Source organism: Patagioenas fasciata, chromosome 1 (assembly GCF_037038585.1).
Source record: "Patagioenas fasciata isolate bPatFas1 chromosome 1, bPatFas1.hap1, whole genome shotgun sequence".
NCBI classification, from domain to species: Eukaryota; Metazoa; Chordata; class Aves; order Columbiformes; family Columbidae; genus Patagioenas; species Patagioenas fasciata.
In genome coordinates this window covers 9,063,077-9,085,076 of record NC_092520.1, presented here as the reverse complement: position 1 = coordinate 9,085,076, position 22,000 = coordinate 9,063,077, and the positions used below count along the sequence as shown (strand labels likewise).

At 40.4% G+C, this 22,000-nt stretch overlaps 1 protein-coding gene across 2 annotated transcripts; it reads left to right on the top strand.

Moving 5' to 3' along the window:
• The first annotated feature begins 737 nt into the window (after positions 1 to 737).
• PCF11 (PCF11 cleavage and polyadenylation factor subunit) lies at positions 738 to 21,743 on the top strand. 2 transcript variants are annotated; one of them, XM_071801582.1, is made up of 16 exons: positions 738 to 1,469; positions 6,455 to 6,580; positions 8,892 to 9,080; positions 9,490 to 9,681; positions 10,532 to 11,640; positions 11,905 to 12,091; positions 12,196 to 12,838; positions 12,935 to 14,430; positions 15,782 to 15,869; positions 16,466 to 16,585; positions 16,829 to 16,934; positions 17,536 to 17,719; positions 18,188 to 18,343; positions 19,374 to 19,466; positions 19,973 to 20,008; positions 20,632 to 21,743. In XM_071801582.1, exons 1-16 carry the CDS (start codon positions 1,281 to 1,283, stop codon positions 20,839 to 20,841), a joined length of 5,124 nt encoding a protein of 1,707 aa, XP_071657683.1. In that variant the 5' UTR covers positions 738 to 1,280; the 3' UTR covers positions 20,842 to 21,743. The 2 variants fall into 2 exon arrangements, with proteins under 2 accessions (XP_071657683.1, XP_065688895.2); XM_065832823.2 differs by having other exon boundaries at positions 16,826 to 16,934.
• Positions 21,744 to 22,000: the final 257 nt, after the last annotated feature.

The window sequence follows — 22,000 nt, the reverse complement described above, 5'->3', positions numbered from 1 at the left end:
CGATTTTGGTCTCTTTCTGCTACATTTGCAGAATCTGCCTTTGAAGAACTCTCTCGTGGAATGTGTTTTTTTTCAAAGCATGTTTTAATGAAGCATTCACCCATGGCCTACTTTCAAACACCGACAGCTCTCCACGGTTAATAAGTAAAATACAGAGCAGTGAGGGGAGTTATGGCTGTACTTTAAAATGCTTTGTAAGTAAGTTAAACTTCCAGGAGGTACCTTTGGGCCAATCTCACAACCAAGAGCAGGTTTTGTGACTTTCGTCTATACCAGGACTCTCCTACTAGGGTAGTAGGAAGAAGAAACGCTGCTCGTGGGTCTGTTTAGCGGGGCTGTGACTTAAAAATACTGGCGTAAGGGGTAAGCAGATAAAAGGTGTAACACAGATGGGTGTCAGAGATTTAGGGAGGCCAGGGTGGCGACCTCCCACCTCTGCAGAGGCAGTTGAATTCCCGCCAGGGATGCAAAACGCGGCTGTCCCGGGAAGCGCAGGGGCCCCGCGAAGCCCTGAGGCCGCCGCCCGTCGCTAGGCCGCAAACCCGCCCGAGGGCGGTGGGCGCCCGCGTTGCCATGACAACGGCTGAGCCAATGGAGAGCGGCAGGCGGGGCGGTGGGCGACGGCTGAGCCAATAGCGAGCAGGAGGCGGGGCGGGGCCGCGCGGTCACAATTGAGGGCTTGCCGGACAGCGCGAGTGTGCGGTGATACCAATCAGAGCGCAGTGCAGTGCCGGGTAGGCGGTAGGAGGAGGCACAGCGAGTCAGGAGCAGTGGAGTAGAGAAACGGAGCCAATTGCAAGTCAGGATTCAGGGTTGAGAGCCGGGCTTTAGCGCAGAGGCCAATCCAAAGAGAAAAAAGGCGGGCATAGCCAGTTAGGGGCTGCCCTAGTGGCGGCTGAGCCAATTGTGGGCTGAGCAGAGGGTGCCGCCGGCCAATCTGGGCGCAGTCAGGGAACAAAAGGGGCTTTCCAACCCGCCGGCCCTTTTCGTGAGAACAATTTCACATGACGCAACGGTTAGAGGAAGAGGTTTGCGAACCGTAGCCGCCGCCGCCATTTTGTGAGCGTTGAGACTCGAGCCGGCGGCGGCCGAAGGAGTAGCAGCGCCGGCGGCAACAGCACAGTCAGCAGGAGCCGCGGTCCGGAGGATGCGGTAGAGGAGCCCAGCGGCAGCGGCAGGGGGGGCGGCGGCATCGCTCGGCGGCGGCGGCGAAGGGTCTCGCGGGGAGGGGGCTGTCGGTCGGTGGGTCGGGTCCGGCTGCGGGCCCCGGTCAGAGCAGCATGTCGGCCCCGGAGAGTAGCGCTGGTAGTAGCGAGGCCAGGGAAGACGCGTGCCGCGATTATCAGTCGTCGCTGGAGGACCTGACGTTCAACAGCAAGCCGCACATCAACATGCTGACCATCCTGGCTGAGGAGAACGTGCCCTTCGCCAAGGACATCGTCTCCCTGATCGAGGCGCAAATCGCCAAGGTTTTTATATTCCACCGACTACTACTCCTATCTATACTGCTGGGGGGACTGGCCGGGGCAGTGGGATAGGGCGGCCACGGGGGCCAGGAGGAAGGGCCCGGGGGAGCGGGCCCGCTGAGGGGAGCGGGCGGAGCTGGGCCCAGGGGCGGCAGGAAGAGGAGGAAGGGGGAGAGAGGACAGGGAGAGACAGAGGAGCGAGAGGGCCCGAGGGACGGGAAACGGGGCGAGAAAGCGGGCGAGAGGCCCAGGAGGAGGCAGCGGGCCGGGCGGGGTGAGCACAGCGGCGGGGTGGGTGTAATTTGGGGCGGGGGGACTCAGGTGGGTAGTGGGGAGGTGGCTAAATCAGGGGGCAAGCGAAGAGAGCAGGACTTGGGCGGCGGGGGAACAGGCGGAGGGAAGCGTGGCCAGAGGGGTGAGGGAGCACCGGGCTAGGCAGCGCGGGCTCCTCCTTGAATCGCTCAGTTTAAGGCTGCTGTTTCTACCCCCCCACCCCAGGGAGCAGGGGACTCGAGGGAGGAGAGCAGCCCCCACACCACCCTCTTGGTAGTGGTGGGGGAAGGGTTTGGGACTCGCTCCACCACAAGCGCTGCGAGGGCAGCGTGGTTGGCGGTTTTCGCCCCGTGTAAATAGCAGACACAACATGGCGGCCTGGCAGTGACTGGGCAGCTGCACCTCGCCCTTGGAGCTGGGGTTTCCCCCTTACATGGAGCCAGGGTTCAGTGTCTCGGATCTAGTGTCTAAACGCTTGGATTTAGCGATTTCGATAGTAAGATGAGTATTGCGATCATTAGATTTTGTGGAGGCTTTTTTTTTTTTTTTTTTGTGGGTAGTTTATAGTAACGAAAATAAGCTTAAGTTTATAGCACGCAAATTATCCAGTTCTGAAGGGCTAAATATAAATGATAGAAATAGAGTATAAATGATAGAAATAGAGTATAAATGATAGAAATAGAGTATAAATGATAGAAATAGAGTATAAATGATAGAAATAGAGTATAAATGATAGAAATAGAGTATAAATGATAGAAATAGAGTATAAATGATAGAAATAGAGTATAAATGATAGAAATAGAGTATAAATGATAGAAATAGAGTATAAATGATAGAAATAGAGTATAAATGATAGAAATAGAGTATAAATGATAGAAATAGAGTATAAATGATAGAAATAGAGTATAAGTATAAGTTAAGGCTATTTTCCCAGTGCGGTCCCTGTGAGAGATTAATTTGGGAGCTGTGGGAGGGGGCACACTGATCTGATAGAAAAGTTTGTGGGTGAAAGGTGATAATTTGCTCTGGATAGAGAAGTGTGCGTGGTGGTGATGGGGGTTGTTTTTCTCCGCCTGATTAGAGAAAATTCTGCGGGTTTGGGATAATCTGTTTGGATTTCAGGTGGTCTGTGCCATGAGTAATGGTAGTGTTGAGTGTGTGTTTAATTTATTTTGGCTAGAGAAGTTTATTGGTTGAGGATAGGGAAGAAATTCTCCCTGATTGTAGAAACTGCAGCAGCCTGTAGGATCCTAACATGGCGTCTGAAAGGCACATGATATAAAAAGAAGGGAAAGAGGAGGCTCCCTCTGAGCCCAGCCCAGTCAGTTGCTGACATCAGTCAGCCGCAGCACATGGATGGGGGTTTACTGCACCTTTTTAACGAGAGCATTCTGTAAGAAAAGGGTTCTTCTTTCAATCTCCCCCCTCCCAATTCCTACCAGTCACCCCTCCCCTGTTGTTTCCCTTGCTTCCTCTGATCTCAGGTGTTCAAAGGCTTTTTTCCTTTGGCTTTTCAATCGTGGTTTATAATGGTGAGAATTGTACTGTTTAATGATGGGGAGGGAAGGATCTCTTAAGTTATTTAATCTGTCTTTCTATCAATGCAGGATTGCTTTTTAGTGTTCCGCAGACCTCTTCCAGTCTTGTTTTAAATGCTGCCAGTGGCTGACTTTTGCCATTCCTTGAGGAGATGGCCTCATAATCTAATAATCTCACCATTATATCTCCTAAAGGGCAGTGGATGTATATGAAATGATCTGTGAAAAATATCTAATGCTGTCATTTTTTTTTTCTTTTTCATTTCTGGGTGATTTAGAACTTGCCCTGAAGTGTGTTTTTTTTTTTTTTTTTTAAAGATGTCTTAAATCCTGTACCAATGGTTAGTTTTGCCTAGTTACTGTTTGTGACTGTGGTTTATTCAAGGCAAGTTTTTAGTTGTTTCTGGGAAAGTGATCTCCTTTACTAAGCCACTTTTAAAAAGTGTTGCCTGGAGACAGTTTGTTTAGTGTAAAATTTGAGTGGTCTGCTTTACAATTTCATAAACGGTTCTGAAATGTGTGACTGGTATTATAAAATATGTAAATAAAAAGTGTGAAATATGTATTTGTCTTTTTATTTACCATTGTATAGTGCAGAATTTGTTTGCAAGACCCATGTTGTGTACAAGGTTGTTTTTTAAAAAAAAATCTTGCGTAAGTTTGTGACTTGGCGTTCAATTGCCAGATATGACTTTAAACTTGAAAACTTTTAGGAAACTAATAAAAAAGAGCCACACATTTCCAACAATAGCTTTCCTATGTTATTTGAAGGAACAGTGGGAATTGTGTAATGAAGTCTTTAATATTATGCTGGCGAGCTCAGAGTTAGCGTTCGTCTGTGTTCTGGTGGTGATGTGGCGCCTCCCTGCCTTCTGGTTAGTGTCATGTGGGCATCTTTCTTGCTAGGGGGTACTGTATAGACCGCCTGGGAACAAAATACATTCAAATCCGGGATTCCCTTTGTGGTTATTAGAATATGCACTAGGACCTTGACATGATAAACATTTCCAGAAGAGAAGACTTAAGTGTTCCAGCTGTATTTAAGTCATGGTTCTTAAAATGCAACACCTGAGATGCTTACATTTGAAGCAGGGTACGCTGCTCAGCTGCTGGGTCTGTGCCGTGGTTTGCAGTAGATGGCGGTGCTTCCATGTATGATGACTTTTAACAAACTGATGCATAACAAAAGTGACAGTTAAGCTTGTGCCTTTGCTACTAAATGCATCTCAAAACCTGGAACTTAGCAGAGGGTAGTGAGCTAGTTCCATACATTGGTGAAATGGAAGAACATGAAGATGTAGCTCTTGGATCTAGGTACTTCTGAGGCAGCTTTTTTGTTTCCCTAGCAGCTTACTTCAAAAACTTAGAAACCATGCACTGTCATTTTTTTATAAAGGCAGGCATTCGGAACTTAATGTAGTGGTTTTAATCTCCCATTGTGCAGACTAATTTAAAGAAGAAACCAGTATTTCACAGGTGTTTTAAATAGCTTTAGATCCACAGTCTGATTTTTGAGGCTTGAGATACGCTTTTACTTTAACACTTGCATATTCGTGTGTTTACAGCTCAGAGTTAGGCTGTATGTTCAGCACTCAGATAGTACAGCTAGTGTAAGACACGCTTTTAATGTACTGCAACTAGTTGTAGCTAACCTAACTCTGCATTTTGTTTGTCTTCTTATATGCAAAATACACCACGTGCCTGTTAACTTTCTCAATATGCTCCCCCCCCCGCCCCACTAACAAGCAGTTCTGCCCTCTTCAATATTAAGCTTCAGGTCATGGCAAATTAATACACATTTAAGGGTGATGAAACATTGTGATTTACCCATATAAAAGTATTGTTGACTCGGTGTGCTTCTGTGAACCACCTAAAAGGGGAAGGAATTAAAATTGGAAAGCAAGAGCACTTCTACACACTTGTCTGGACAATTGGGCTGTGAAGTGAGGTGGTGGTGGTAATTAACTAAGTAGCGTGTCCTGAGCAGTGAATGAAGTTATTTGGGTTTTATCCTGAGCTTACTGGATGGTGAATGGGACCCAAAGTATTACAAGTGGATGCTCTTCTAAGGCGATCACGGTCAACACAGGGCTTGTGGTGTTGTCTTTCGTGTTGTCCTCTTCAACAAGGCTGTGTACTTGCTGATGGTTTTGAGAACTTTGCTGTGCCTTCTGCTTGTGAGAGCCAATGATGGGCATTAAAATCACTGTGATTTGGGCCAGTAGTGCTTGGTGTACATTAGAAGTTGCTGTGGCGGTCCCATGTCCCTTCCATCGCATAAACTTGCTACAAGTTTTGAAAATGGATTAAAAAACCACCCAACCACAAAAACGAAACAACAAAATTGAAGCCTCTTCTTGTAGTAAAGATGTGTCCGGAGTTTGAAGACTCTGTTTTGTGAAAATTGTGGTTGCAGTTCCCGAGTTTGTCTGTGCATTTACCCGATGGACTAGATGATTTAAGTTTTGCCTGGATTTTGAACTTTGTTCTGACTGCATTTTTTGCTTGCACTCTGGAAATCTGAACTGCCACTATCTCCAAGTGCCAAGAGAGAATGGGACTCCGTGCTCCGTCCGTTTGGATTACAATGAAATAGTTGCGTCCTGTGCTGCATGTAGTTTATGAAAAGACTGTGATACTTGACATATAATCTACATGTACAGAAGTTCACTCCTTTGGGCTATTTGCCAGAAGTCTGATTTGTGCGCTCTGAAACCCAGAAAAAGAAGCATTCAGGAGGCTTGAATTATAAACTATTTTTTAGAAGTGCCTTGAAGTGCTAAGGATGTTTCCTGCTAAGTTAAAATTACTTTCTCAAGTGGATTTTGAAAGGTTACAATCGGTACACTAGCGGAAATACTGTCTTGTGGGCTTCTTTTTTCTTCCTTTTTTTCCTTTTTCCAGAGCTTTGATGCGCAAATGAAATAACCTGAGGTGTTCCTTTTTTTTTTTGGTTTTTTTGTGTGATAAACCCGCTGCATTATACTTTGAACTTGAGTATCGATTTTCCAGATTGTTTTTGTATAAACACAAAATCCCAAGCCAAATCCCTTGGTTTTTATAGTGGCAACCAAAAAGAGAGGTCTGTATTTCTGGGATTGGTAATCCCTTTATTTAAAAAACTTAAAAATATGTTTTTGTTGTACTAAACTTCTCAGTTTCTTCTTATTACTCCAGGCTCCTGCATCAGAGAAGCTCCCAGTTATGTACCTTATGGATTCCATTGTCAAGAATGTGGGAAGAGAATATCTTACTGCATTTACTAAAAACCTAGTTGCGACATTTATTTGTGTATTTGAAAAGGTATATACATTTTCAGAAAAGTTATGTATTCTAAGCAGAATGTGTTCCTGGCAAAATAAATACATGGTTTTGGTTTGGGGTTTTCTTGGGTGGTAGATGATATAAATTGTTGTTTTCTATCGATCTCAGTACTGTCTCTATACTGTGGAAGATTATTCCTGCTGCTATCAAGCATGTCAGTTACATCATAGCTGAAAGATGCAAAGTTTTACTTAATTTAACTTGATTCGTAGAGGTCTGTAATTTTCCTATCCAGGCAAGATTTTACTATCGACATTTTGGTTACTGATGGCTTACCTGGATGGGCTTTCTGTAATGTATAGACCAATTAATTATGAATTGTTGGTTTATTTTTAAGACAGTAAATAGTCTTTATACCAAGAGCAGGCTGAGAATCAGTTTCTTGTGGATTTCTCAGAGCTCCTTCTGTGGTTATATGTGTCTGAATTACTTAATTTGTGATGTGCAAAATCAGTGCTTAAACTGTGAAGAGTGACTAGCACTGACACCTGATTATCTCCTGGTGGTCTGTGATTTGAAAAAATTGCTGGGAGGGGAAATTGTCTTAGAACATATTTCTATATTACATTACAAACGTGTTGCCATACACTTTAATTTTTGCTCTTAATCTTGAAACCCAGTAAAGTAATTGTGCTTATTTCTGAGTGAGAAAGGCAAATCAAAGTCCAGTTTTTGAAAGGCTGGGCTTGAATGAATTTAAGTTGGATGAGAAATGAAGGGTTGATTTCTGTGGTTTTCTATATTGCTGTGGCATCTTATATCACAGAACCATAGAATGGTTTGGGTTGGAAGGGACCTTAAAGATCATCTAGTTCCAACCCCCCTGCAGTGGGCAGGGACACACGAATGAGGTAAATGGAGCTTTTGTGTATTTATCTATCATTACATATCAGTGAGGATCTAAGATCCCAGTGTACTTTATATACAGTTTTCAGATGTGAAACATGATGAAATAAGAGATGGATTGTAATAATGACCATAGAAGACTTTAACTCCTATGTGTAGAGTAGATTGGTAGATAGTTATGTGTTTATTCACTATTAAATTGTGAATGTTCTTACTGAGTTGCATTTAATGTTGCAGCTGAAGCTCTGGATAATAACTGATTTTCAGAGTTCTGTAGGCTAACTGTACTAAGCTAACTAGAACTATTTAATGTGTATGAAATGTGCAAAGTGGCAGTCACTTCTAATAGCTTAATTGGTGATGTTAAAGTTGCAAGTGTAATTCCAGGACTGACACTGTTAAAAATTTTGCTTTATCAGTAAATGGTCACTAAGTTATCGTTAGATTCTTGATGAAGTCAGGAACTTTTGCTCAGTCATTTCTGCACCTTTGCAGTGAACTTCATACCCTCTCGTTGAAAATTGTTTAGAGGCACCTCCCCAATAGCTAAATATGAATTATTCTTGTTGAAGTTCCTGCTTCTCCCCAGAAGAATCTCTGAACTTTTTTATGTCTTGCTGTAACGTTTTAAAAACAAAACTGCAGCAAGAACTACACATCAATACTTGATGATTTAATTGGAATATTGACATTAGGACAGCTGCATGTATTTTGTCCTCAAATATTTTAAATGTATTGTTTAATCGAACTACCCAACTTGTGACATGGACTAAATTTTGTTATACTGTAAATTTCTAACTTACCTGTCATGAGACAATCCAAACTAATTGTTTGGGAAGAGATAAAATGGGCACTGGTCCTGCAAGAATGCTTGATCTGTTGCTCATAGATAGGTCTAATTTTGCAGCTGAAGTGAAATATAATTGACTTCATTTTTGGTAATATCTGTTTTGTTGCATTTGTTTTGAAAACAATAATTCCGTGACTAAACAGCTGAGCAAAACACCTTTTTTTTTTTTGTTCCCAAAGTTGGTTGTTTCATGATGGATTTGTCATTGTTATACTCCATTCAGCACAAACGCTTGACTAATGTATTGTCTTAGAGGCGTTTGCCTTTCAGTAGTTCTGTAACTGTGTTTTTTCTACAGAAATTGGTCAAGTAAAATGAGAATTTTGGTAATGGAAAATTTGAAAGAAAATTCTCAGAGAATGGTAATATGCAATAAAACCTTCAAACAGCCTTGAAACAACAATGTCACATTTGAACTTCTGTTACTTACTCTGCTGGTACAGATGTATGATCTACCCTGCTTTTAAATTCTGTTCAATGGGTTAAAATGACAAACTTGATAAAAGACGGAAATAAATCTTAAGTGGTACATAAAAGTTTAAGAAATCGTTTTATATTAACTTAACAAGCCATAGAATTGTTTTATTGTTTTAGGTGGATGAAAATACTAGGAAAAGTTTATTTAAGTTACGCTCCACCTGGGATGATATTTTTCCTTTGAAGAAACTATATGCACTTGATGTCAGAGTCAACTCATTAGATCCTGCTTGGCCAATTAAACCTCTGCCCCCAAATGTGAATACTTCTAGCATCCATGTGAATCCTAAGTTTTTAAATAAATCGGTAAGTTTTTCTGCCTACTGTATGAACAGATGGTAATACGTGTAGTTTTCATTGTTTATATGCTGCTTTTTGACAGTTTAATAAGAAAGAAGTATCTGACCTTTGTAGGCAGGCCAGAGGAATTTTCAAATTCAGAATATTTGATGCATTTGGTTTTTATATTTCAAAACTGTATTCTACATGTTGGAACGTAGATGAATTTGTGTTAAATAACATACACTTGTCACAGCAGACAAATGCTAGCAGGGCAAAACTTTTAAATTGTTTTAGTTATATTTTGCATTAAAAATGCAATTTATAACTGCTATGGGAACTAAGTCCCAGTACTGGATCTGATAACAGTTAAAGGAGATGGAGTTAGTTGATTTCATCAAGATTTTAAATGTAACTTTTTAAATTCTATTTCTAGCCAGAGGAATCTGCTGCACCTACCTCTGCTGTCACTTCTGGTGCCTCTACCCCTCCAACCGTTCCTGAAATGCAAAAGAATTTGACACAGGAGCAACTGATCAGGCAGCAATTGCTTGCAAAGCAAAAGCAGTTGTTAGAACTTCAGCAGAAAAAATTAGAGCTGGAGCTGGAACAGACTAAAGCACAGTTGGTGAGTAGGATAGTTGATGAAACTTTCGTAGTTGGGTCTCATTTTTCTTTTGGACAGTACTTAGCTGTCCTGGTAGCTGCAGTATGTTATTTCTTCTTTATGTTAGGCAAGCATAGCTATTTTAGGACTAGAGCAATGGAAGTTAATCTAGGGTTTCTGAGCAGTATTTGCTATCTAAAAAGCGTAATACACTCAAAATAGAGGTAAGAAGTGAAGTTATTGGGCTTTTGTTTTTAACTTCTCTCCAAAATGATACCTGCCTATGGTCCTTGTCCTGCACCTTTTCTTGGGGGTCACACCAAACTGGGCTTTTTCAAATATAATTACTCTTACAGAACAAGGAAACCTGATTGTTGGCAACAGAGTGAGTTTTCTCATTAGGTCAGGTTGGTTTATGCCACCATCTGAAGGTGGCGGTTAAGCTCTATTGTTTTACATTAATAATTTAAAGTTTTGCTATGTTGGCAGTTAATGACAACAAAATAAAGCATCTTGGAAGTGTAGAAATATGAAAAATTTATCAGATACTTGGCAGCTTGTTGCCTTGAGCGTGTGAAATACATAGGAAAAACCAATGTTGTAACAAGAACATGTGCCTAAGTTACATATTTCTCTGTATTGGTTTCGTAGTACTGATTTTGCATTATATTTGAGTTTGATCATTTGTAACAGTACTACGTTATTTTAATGCTTGTAATTAGCAATTGACAGATCATTTTCAGTTAAATGGCTGAATCTCTAACTTTCAAGACAGTTCTATTTATAGTTTTGGTTTTGAAACAGAATATGAGCATCTTTGGGTAGGAGTTGAATCGTGCAGAGATTAACGCTGGATTTTTTCCTATTTCAGGCTGTATCTCTTAGTGTTCAGCAAGGATCATCTACTGTAGCTTCAGTTCCAGCACCTTCTAAGCAACACATGTCTCCCACACCTCATATGACAGTTAAACCACCTCATCAGACTACTGTGCAATCTGAAAAAATAAAACCATCCCCAAGTCCTCCACTTCATGATATCAAAATAGTGAATAGGGATCCTCGACTTAATAGGATGACTCAACATTCTTCTCATGCTAAAGATCAATCTCATAGGAAAGAATTTCCACCAAATGTGACCAGTCAGTCTGATAGCAAGGCAAACAAAACACAGGCTGAAAAACAAAACTCAACAAAGCAAGAAAAAATGAAATCGAGTGAAAAAACACAGAAGAAGGAACTTGACCAGTCAGAAGCAAAATCTAAATCGCCATCCCCTTTGAAAAATAAGCTGCCTAGTACTAAAGATACTAAACCCCAGGAATGTGAAAGCACAAAAGTATCTGAAATTAGTAAGCGGGATCCGAGACTGAAAAGACATCTTCAAGATAAGTCAGAGGGCAAAGAGGAGGAGGCGGTGAAAGAAAAGAGGAGAAATACAGAGAAAAAAGAAAAAGATGAACATAAGACTGGTGAACATAGACCAGTAGGCAGCAGAAATAAAGTAGTTAATGGTGTGGTTCAGAAACCAGACACGACTACGGAGGACTCAGAAAAACAAGGTGGAAAACAAGGGAGAACAAGTAATAGAAAGCGGTCGCGATCGCGTTCTCCTAAGGCACGGTCACCATCTACACATTCTCCAAAAAGACGGGAGAGGAGATCACCAAAAAGAAGACTGAGGAGTTTATCTCCCACTTCTTCAACTCCTAAAATAGGAAAGATACGTCAGATAGGCCCTAAGCAGTCTCATGCTGAAGAAGGCACACAAGCAGCAAGAGACGAACGAAATTCCAATAAGAGAAATGCTAAACAAGAGGTGCGAGATCCGAGGAGAGTGAAAAAAGCCCAAGAAGACAGGCCCCAAGAAGCAGCAAGCCAGCATTCTACAAAAGCTTCTCCAGATCCAAAGGAGAATGCAGAAAACTGGCAAGGATCCAAATCAGGCAAGAGGTGGAAATCTGGTTGGGAAGAAAACAAAAAGTAAGTTGCTATCTTTTAAATAACTTCTGTTTGAATTCAGTGGGAATTCTGCTGCTGACTTCAGTATAGTCTGCTTCAGGAGCCAATGTTCGGATGGTTGAAATTGATTAAGTTTAACTTATTTTTGCTAGTGAGATACGGAAATCGTGCATACTTAGATTTGAAGGCAATAGTGATATTTTGCCATCGTAAATTCTAATAGGAGTTTAAGTTGTGTCCCAAATAAAGAAGTAATCTGTATTTTAAATGTGTTCTTGCTTTCAGCTCACAGCAGAATGAAGAACACCAAGCAAGTAAATCCCCTCACCAAAGACACCGGGAAAACTGGCCTGCTGGTAAAGGAGTTTTGTCACCTCGAGCACCAAAGCAGCAGCACCGGTTAAGTGTGGATGCCAATTTACAGATTCCCAAAGAATTGACATCTGCAAGCAAGAGGGAATTACTTAAGAAGGTAATAATAATTAGTCTGTTTTGATATATGTGTCCTGGGTATAGTTTGTTTTTGTTTTATTTTTTTTTTTTTTAAGAAATCTAAACTTTAACTTTATATTCTAGGCCAATGAACGCTTAACATCTGGTGAAATAACACAAGATGAGTTCCTCATGGTAGCTCATCAGATCCGACAGCTGTTCCAGTATCAGGAAGGAAAACACCGGTGTAATGTCTGGGATAGCCCGACAGAGGAAAAATGTGGTTTGAAAAAGAAACCTCTTCTATCGGATGCGGAATTAACATATTATGAACATAAGGCTAAACTGAAAAGGACACAAGTTCAGCATTCATTGTCAAGGCTTGATCTGTTGGATCCCGATGATATATTGGATTATCATTTACCTGATGCCTTGCTTTCTGGAATAGAATGTGAGCAAGCAAAAGCCAAGCGTGGAGTACAGTTTGACAGAAAGGAACCATTTGGAGAAAGGTCACGGAGACACTCTCCTGTAAGTGGCACTAATAGACCTTTTGCTGAGAACCTTTCACCACTTGAGAGTCGACGAAGACTTGAGGAACAAAATGCTACTAAAGGAGCAAGAGGTTCTAAGAACTTCGATCCTTACGACAGCTGGGGAGAATCAGATGAATTGAGAGATGCCCTCAGACAACAGGGGAAAAGCACAACAGAGTTCCAGAAAATAGATGGTGATGCAATTGGCAGATTTGATAATCGTGAAGAAAGGCAGCTTCTTGGGAAATCTGGTATGTGGTTTTGCATTATGTTACAGCTGTTAACCGCCTGCTAAAATGTTGCCTAGTATTTACTTGGGTTGTTTTGTTTTTGTTTTGTTTTTCTAGGTATTCGAGAGGAACCAAGATCACCATTCAGTGAACGTTTCAAAAGAGCTAGATATGAAGATCCAGAGAAAGCCCCGTTTCCGGAAAGTCCAGGATCAAGATTTGGAACCGTTGAAGCAAAGCAGAGGATAAGTGCGCTTATGGAAGACAGACCTCTGTTTGATGGCTCACCTAGGCCAGCTGCTGCAAGGGTTGCAGTAGACGGACCAGGAAGTCCTTTTGTTGATGGACCTGCTGCTGGTTCAAGTTCCAGAATTGATGGGCCACCTGGGCAGGCTGCTATGAGATTTGAGGGGCCTTTGGTGGGGGCAGGTGCATCTCAGTTTGATGGACCACTGGCAGGAGCTGGGGCAGCTGGAGCCCTAAGATTTGATGGGCCACCAGGGCAGCTGGCAGGAGCCCTGAGGTTTGAAGGACCTCCAGGACAGGTTGCTGGAGGAGGTCCACTGAGGTTTGAGGGACCTCTTGGGCAGATAGGTGGGCCTCTGCGGTTTGAGGGGCCTGCAGGGCAGCCAGTAGGTGGTCCTAGATTTGAAGGACCTGGAGTTGGTCTCAGGTTTGAGGGTCCCCGTGGTCAGCCTTCAGGTGGCCTCAGGTTTGAAGGCCCTCATGGTCAACCTCTGGGGCCTCGAGGTCAACCAGGGGGTGGTCTCAGGTTTGAGGGACCCCATGGTCAGCCCTTGGGACCTCATGGTCAACCAGGGGGTGGTCTCAGATTTGAGGGGCCACATTTACAGCCATTGGGGCCACATGGACCATCAGGTGCTGGGCTCAGATTTGAGGGGCCGCATGGTCAGCCTATGGGGCCACATGGACCGTCAGGTGCTGGGCTCAGATTTGAGGGGCCCCATGGACCGTCAGGTGCTGGGCTCAGATTGGAAGGACCACATGGACAGCCAGGTGTAGGTCCTAGGTTGATTGATGGACCAATACACCAGGGAGCTGGTGGACTTAGATTTGATGGTCCTCTGGGTCGAGCTGGTCCAAGATTTGATGGTTGCCATGCAGCTGGATTTGATGGCCAACCGGGTCAGCTATCTCTCTTGCAAAGATTTGATGGAATTCATGGACAGCCTGGGCCAAGATTTGAAAGGGCGCCTGGCCAACAGGCACAACCACGATTTGACACAGCCATACCTCAAAGATTTGATGGACCTCACCAACCAGCCTCTAGATTTGACTTGCCCCTTGGCCTTCAAGGTGCACGTTTTGAAAATGTAGCTAACCATCCTGCCTCAAGACTAGAAATGTCACCATACGGACAAGGTGGTCCATTTGTTGACCATCCCAGCCAGGGCTTCAATGGACCGTCTCATGGGATGCAGTTCCAGAGACCTGACTTATTTGATGGTTCACCTGGACCAAATTTCAATGGACCAGCTGGCCCAGGAGCACAGAATTTCCCACTGAGAGCAGCTGGACATTACTTTGAGGAAAAAGGTCTTCAAGGTCCTCAATATGGAAACTTCAATAATATGCCAATGGGGAACAATCAGGTAAGAGTTGATTGTGTTAAATAGTTTACTTCCAGAAGTGGTTTGGTGTAGAGAATTAGCAGTTTTTCTGCCTCTAAACATTGAAGATTTTTCTGAAGAGCCATCAGACTGGGAGCCAGTTGCAAGCTAAAAAAGTCATCCTTCTTCAGTAGTTTCTAGGTAATTTAAGAAGGATGCGCTCTGCTGTTTTGCAAGAATATTGTTCTAAGAATTAAAATAGTGGCTCTTTAAAATCACATTGTAGTTCAAAATATGACAGTGAAATTGGTATTATTAATTTGAAAGCAACATTGGAACTCTATGGTATTTTCATTAAGTTTGCGTAAAAGTGAGTTCTATATAGAACATGAAAGATAATGTGAGTATATATTAGTTTTTCTAAGAGGTGCAGAATTAGAATGGATCAAAGGAATTCTGTCTTTTTTCAGCTGTTAATACTGGTGACAAGCCAGTTTTAAAGAGATAATGTATAACTTGGGGAATTGAGAAAAATATGGACAGTGTGGAGCTGAAGTCTTAAAATTATCTCAGCTCCAGCATGCTTTATAAGTTTGGTTGTCTTTGCCTGTTGAAAATACTCTCTTCAAAAAGGGAAAATGATACTTGATATTCAGAGAAAATTATGTCATTTCTTGCAGTAGATTAGAGATTTTAAAAAGCATTTTTCATTTGGGGCATATGTATTGGAGATGAAGAGTTAACTGATTGTACAAAAGCAGGTGATGTGTCCTGCTAGTCTCTTATGGAATAAAATTTTAAACTATTTGTAAATCCAGAAAGCAACCAGTTAGGAAAACAAAACAAACAACAGAAAACACCCACATTTTTATTACAAGTGCATTATAAAAACTTCCTGTCTGAATCTTACTGTAGATGGTTTGCTGAAAACTCCTGCTTTCAAGATGTGTTTTGTATAGTGGATGCTGTATCAGTCCTTAGACAAGAACGAATTGTGGCAATCGTTAATAGACATTTACTGGTTTCTTGAGTTGCTTTTCTGATGAGCTCTGTTTTGGTGAGCAAGAGTAATTTAAAAGGAAGTACTGTGTTCGCAAAACGCGATTTAAGGCTCGATAGGTAGACTAAAAGGTGTTTAGTTTGGGGGTTTTGTTTGCTTTACTTTAAATGTTAGGCAAAAGGAATATGTGTTCTGAAATTTTTCTAGTGGGAAATAAAAAAGAAGGAAAGGTTATATTATTTGTGGACCGTTCAATACTAGACTGACATGGTTCACTCCTGAGTTACATATATATATAAAATCATTGAGAAACATCTTGAAGTTAATGATAAAATAAAAAAAGTTTATAATTGCATTATTATGCAAAAAATACTTACACATTTACTTTCACAGGTTTCTCTCATGTCTGGTCAACCAGGGCCTTATGGCCAAGGTCAACAGTATTTGCCAAATCCTGGAAGTTTTGTTCAGAACCCTGCAGGTGTGTAACAAAATAATTAATTTTATTTCCCTAGGATTGTTCTGTTTGTTGTTGGCCACAAAAATTACCCTTTTGTTATGTCCTGGTGTACAGGTCTGTAAGAGAAGCTTCAGTGTGGTGGCCATAGATGTGGTTTCTGTAGTATGTTCATCTCTGTAGGGGTTTCCCTCAAACAGCAGAGGCTTTCATTAGTTTTAATTCACTATGTGGTTTTGGTACATAGTTGTGCTAAACAAATAAAACCAAACAAAAATAAAGTTGGTGTGCTTTTCTGGAAGGTTAAAGTAAGTGATGAAGGAGATTGGTCCTGGCAAAATATTTAAGTGTAAAATAAGGAAAATACTGTGTTTTAATAAACACTGTCCAGTAGAAATGTGTGTGGGCAAGCAGCTTAGATCAGACTTCAAGAGTACATTATGAAGGAAACTGCTGTAAAGGAAGAAATTAGCCAAGGACTAGATATAAAGCAAAGAGAGTTGATAAATAGTTTGAAATGGAAGGGACAGGAGGCAGGAGGAGAAGTATGTTGTGAAATACACTGATAAAAGTGAAGTAAATTTCTGCTACTGACTTTTTGTCTCCTTGAATGTCCCCAGGAACCCTTCCACATTCATATCCTGATAACCACCTTGGGCAGCTTGATGTCAATGAATTATTTGCTAAACTGCTGTCAACAGGGATCCTCAAACTGTCAAAAACTGATCCCACTTCAGCACGTATGTAGATCTATTATGTTCTAACTACTTAGCTTATCCACAGCTGAAGTGTAAAGCTAAGTATAAAATCTTTTGTGAACTCCTGCATGTTTTTTTTTTTAAAACTGAACTTTGTTTTTTTTGGGAAGGGATTTACTGTGTGTGGTGGAGTCAGTTCTTTGTATCTTGTTTAATTTGCACACTTCAGCTATCTGATGATCTATTAAAATGTTGATAAAATGATATCTGTATGTGTTCTAGAAGCAAATGAAACATCAGCCCAACCAGGTGCTGAAGAGGAAGATGATGACCAGAATGAAGATCAGAATGTTCCAGACCTCACTAACTTCACAGTTGAAGAACTTAGACAGTATGTATAATAGAATGAGTTTACAGTGCAGTAAGAATAATGTGGTATCTAGGTTAATCTAGTTAATCCGAGACATCAGAGAGTTTTGATAGGATTATGTGTCATTCTGTGACTAAGAGGACCTGAAGTTTTTGATGTTGCCCTTGGAGAACTTGAGGGAGGGAAAATTAACCTGAGAAAACTGTGTTTACACAAGTTTCATATTGTTACTTCATCAGCAAGCTTGTGAGATGTATTGAAGTCAGTGTTTTTTGCTTTGTTAGTAGTTTTAACCACCTTTGTTGTAGTTTACCAAGCTGAGCCAAATGCAGGCACTACCATTTTATGCACTATTAGGTGATGAAGCAAGTAGACATGAAACACAGCACTGGTGTGGTTCTCACAAATAGTTAATATGATCCCATTGTCTATTATTTGAATGTTTCAATGTATTAGGTTATGAAAATCAGGAAGAATTTAGCTATACTGTGTGTATTAACCTTGCAGTAGATCGATGCTTTTCCTCTTAATCTTGTGGGCATATGAAGCAACTTACTGAGAAACTTCTTACCCGTTCCTTTTCAAGGAAATGTTAAGATTCTTATTTTTTCCTTTTTTGTAGGCGTTATGATAGTGTAATAAATCGACTATACACTGGGATTCAGTGTTACTCGTGTGGAATGAGATTCACTACTTCACAGACAGATGTGTATGCGGATCATTTAGACTGGCATTACCGTCAGAACCGAACAGAAAAAGATGTTAGCCGAAAAATTACACACAGAAGATGGTACTACAGTTTAACAGTAAGTAATGTAGTATATGTCTTGGTAAATTATAGGCTGGATTATGTGTTTTACTTACGTACGTGCTGTAGAATTGCAGTTCAAATTTACATCATCATAGGAGTTGGCCTTTGGTAAACAATGGTGTCTTAGATATTTCAAGTAGTTTTCATAAATGGCTGTCAAAACACAACAGGCAATTATATGATGAACAATAAGCAGTTTGAAGCTGTTGGTACTGTTTTGATCACACTGAGAATGGAATGGAAATAGAAGGGTAGTGTTTTTTTCTGGAAAAAGCTTTTTTGAAGTGTAGCATTATGAGAGTGCACTGTGCTAATGCTGCATATAAGGAGCATTTCAGTGTTAATAAAGGAAGATTTATTAGATATGGTACTTTTTTTATGTCCTTTTTTCCCTTGAGATATATTTGTAGACATTTCTGGCTATCTGTCAATGTCCAAATATAAATGAAAACCTTTTCCCTAGGACTGGATTGAATTTGAAGAAATAGCCGATCTAGAGGAACGTGCAAAAAGCCAGTTTTTTGAAAAAGCTCATGAAGAGGTTGTGTTGAAAACACAAGAAGCTGCGAAAGAGAAGGAATTTCAGAGTGTCCCTGCTGGACCAGCTGGAGCAGTTGAGGTAAATCTCAGTTTGTCTTTATTAGCCCAGATACTGAGAATGATAAAACTTCAGAGAAGTTTACAGCAGTTGTTTGTACGGTGGGCTGTATGCAGACCGAAGTCTTGTTGTTGGACCTCTATGCAAGACACTTCATAGGTGGAGTATTTGTGTATGTAATGGTTGTTCCCCAGTGGCAGATAGTACTGTAAATTACAAAAAAAACATCTACAGCCACTGACATTCCATCATTTTAGCAAAATGGAAATGGGGAAAGTGTGTTTATTTACTGAATGCTTGCATAGAAAGAGTGAATAGAGCAAATGAATTTGAAATGGTCCTTTGTAATTCAAATAATGATTTGGTTTACTGGATGTTGATATTTTTATACAAAAATGTGTTTTTCAGTGGAAGATAGGCATTAAGACAGATAAATGTCTCGAAGTAACAAAGAACTATCTTAGAGTAACCAGTAGATCTGTGTTTTGGTAGGTGAATCAATGTAGTAGCCGAATACACATGTTGGTAGAATTACAATTTAGTTTCACACACTAAGTCTCTGAGAAACTAGCTATCAAGCCATGAAGAAAGACCTTTGTTTTAATTTGTTCTCAAACTTAGTTATTATGCACAGTAGTACTAAAAATATTAATACTTCATCTAAAAGTTCTGCCTTATTTCATTTTAGACTCCAGATTAAGGCAAAGAGTGAAGATTATGCCATAAATTAATTAAATCCCTGTATTCCGTTGTCTTGCATGACAGTAAAACAACATTGGATTGTTACAAAGTGTTTTACAGAGACTTTGTAGCTACAAGGGCAGTTGACATTTCTCAGTCTTCAAGACCAGTCTGCAAACTATACTCAAATTTTAATTAAGTTTTCTAAAGTTATCTTAAAAGTGTGGAGGAAAGATCATGTTGTAATCTTAATGTATTTATCTTCATTTATAAGAACCTGGTTTGACTGTTACTACGTTCTTGAAGTTCATGTATTCAGTAAATTTTTGCAATAACCTCATTTATATCTTTTATTCCAATAACTTTCCAGAGCTGTGAAATTTGCCAAGAGCAATTTGAACAGTATTGGGATGAGGAAGAGGAAGAGTGGCACCTGAAGAATGCTATCAGAGTAGATGAAAAGGTAATCTGATCTTTCTTACACATGATACTTATTTATAGTAAAAAAAAACCTGAAAAACGGCCAGAAAATGGGAGGGCCAAGTGTTCTTTCTTTCCTGAAGGATTCCCATGGTAGCTTTCCTGACTTCCAAGTACATAACTATCTCAGCTTTTGGAAGTACATGAAGTACTGGAATCATTAGTATAGACTCACTAGACTGCCCTTATACTGCAGTGCTAAAAAAAAAGTTTGTTTTTATATATGGGTGTTGATATTGGTTTAATTATTGCTATATGCAGCTGTGCATAAATAATTCCCAACACTTACCAGCCTTCCTTATGGTAACTTTTCCTAAATAAACATACATAAAATATTTTCCTGGTGTATTTGACACCACACTTGGGGTGCTTGTACCATTGTTTTTCTAGACAAGTTGTGCGATACGTGGAATTGACAGTGTTCTGTTCATAACTACTGATCTAGCTATAATTTGTTATGTATTTAAATGTGTAACAATTCCCTTCCAGATTTACCATCCATCTTGCTACGAAGATTACCAAAATGTAAGTGAAACCTCCTTCCTATTTTTTTAAACGTTTTTGCTTTTGGTTTGTTTGCTTGATCTCTGGCTTTGCAGGGAGCAGGTCTGTTCAGAATGTGCTACCTGTTCCTCTTGCCTGTGACTAGAGAGAGACTCGGAGGCCTTGGGCAGGGCAAGTTCATAACTCGCAATTAGCACAGACGTATTTCTTGTTGTGATGTACCCTGACGGCTTGTGTGTCATACACGACTGAAGCGAAACCATGGTTTGAGAACACATCATCCATTTATTGTTGAGTAACGTGTGTGGTTTTAGGAATTTGTAAAACTGGAGCAAATGGGTGTTGGCGTGTGTTACATTTTTAATGCTTTGGGAGTTACAGTTTCCCTGGGGAGAGCAGGGAGTAGTTTATGGCAGTGTGTTCAGTATTTCATCGATGCTTGGATGATACCTTTTCAAAGCAATTGCGAAAAATAACACTGTTGAAGAACAGATTTGTTTTCTTAGAATCTTGAATAAGTAGAAGTTTGGATTTTGAGTGCCCATCTATCAATGTGTTTGCATTTTGAAAGAGTAAAAGGGATATAAGCAGCTAAAAATGGTTATTTTAACGTGCATTAATGCTACATTGACTTTCACTCGCAGACATCATCATTTGATTGCACGCCATCTCCCAGCAAGACTCCTGTAGAAAATCCACTCAATATAATGTTGAACATTGTTAAACAAGAAACAGAAGAGCCCTGTGACCCACCTAAAATCAAAGAGGAGCCTGATGACACCCCGACAGCCTGTGCAGAAGAGAGCACACCTGCCTCTGCAGAGATAAATGCAGAACCTGAGGAGTCTGTTTAAATGAACTGAAGTATTAATTTTCTTTTTTTACAGGAGAGCTGCTGTGTTAATTCTGGAAGGCAAATACTTTTTATATGAAATAAAAATGTTCAACTGAGGCAGGGCCTCAACTGCTGTTTGGTTTAATAAATACATTTTTGTATTTGAATTTCTATTGCCTGCACAGTTTCAGGTGTCATTGTGTGAGAGTTCTGTAGATGCGTGAAAATTTAATGGAATGAAATGGTATATGTAAAAATGTACAATTTTCACTTGTGGAAATGTAAATTATAAATAAAAAGATATTTTTGCTATATATGGAGTGTAATGTTTATGCACACCATCAAATGAAGACAGTGTTTCTGTACTTTTTTTCAGTTTAAATGGAATTAAAAAAATTTTGCTCAATAAGATTCGGAAAAATGAAAGCAAATAACTTCCTTCAGTTATCCCATAGGTGGGTTATCAAGGGAAGGCAGTGCAGGAACTTCTCAGACAGACAACCCTAGATGTCTTTTCTTTTTAAACTTATTTGATCGAACTTACATTTCCAGATATTAAGAAACAACCACAAAACTAAAAACCCAAAAAGACAGTCCTGGGCAGCAGGGGAGAATTTAACCAACCAACCAGAGTGCTTGATCGTGAACACAAGTGCCAACAAACAATTAACAAACCAGGATGCCTGGTAGTTAAGACATTTTTAATGATTTTTTTTTTTCTTTTCCACTAGTCAGATGCCTAAGAATTTAATACAGCTAAACAAACTTTTCTTTACAGGGGAGATGAATGTAAGAATGCTCATTTGAAACATAGATAACACTTTTTTTTTTTTTTTGGTTGCTTATAACTGGACTTAGATGGCAAGCCAGATATCCTGAGATGTTAATATTTCTTAAATGTAATAAATAAAATTAAACATATATTTGAGTGTGAGTCTCTTCCTTTCAGTAGTGGGTTTGCATGGCTGGCATGTTTGTGGGATTGGTAATAATCATACAAGTGTGTGTTTTAGGACAGTAATGCATTTAATGTATTATTCAGTCTACTATGTGTGTGGTGCATAGTTTTAAAGCTGCAAGGAGCAAGATGGCAGCAGTTAAAGTCAAAGAGCAGTGTCACAGTCCTGGTGTGTTTCTCTTGCAGTGATGAGGACACTTGGGAGATCAGAATTCACCCC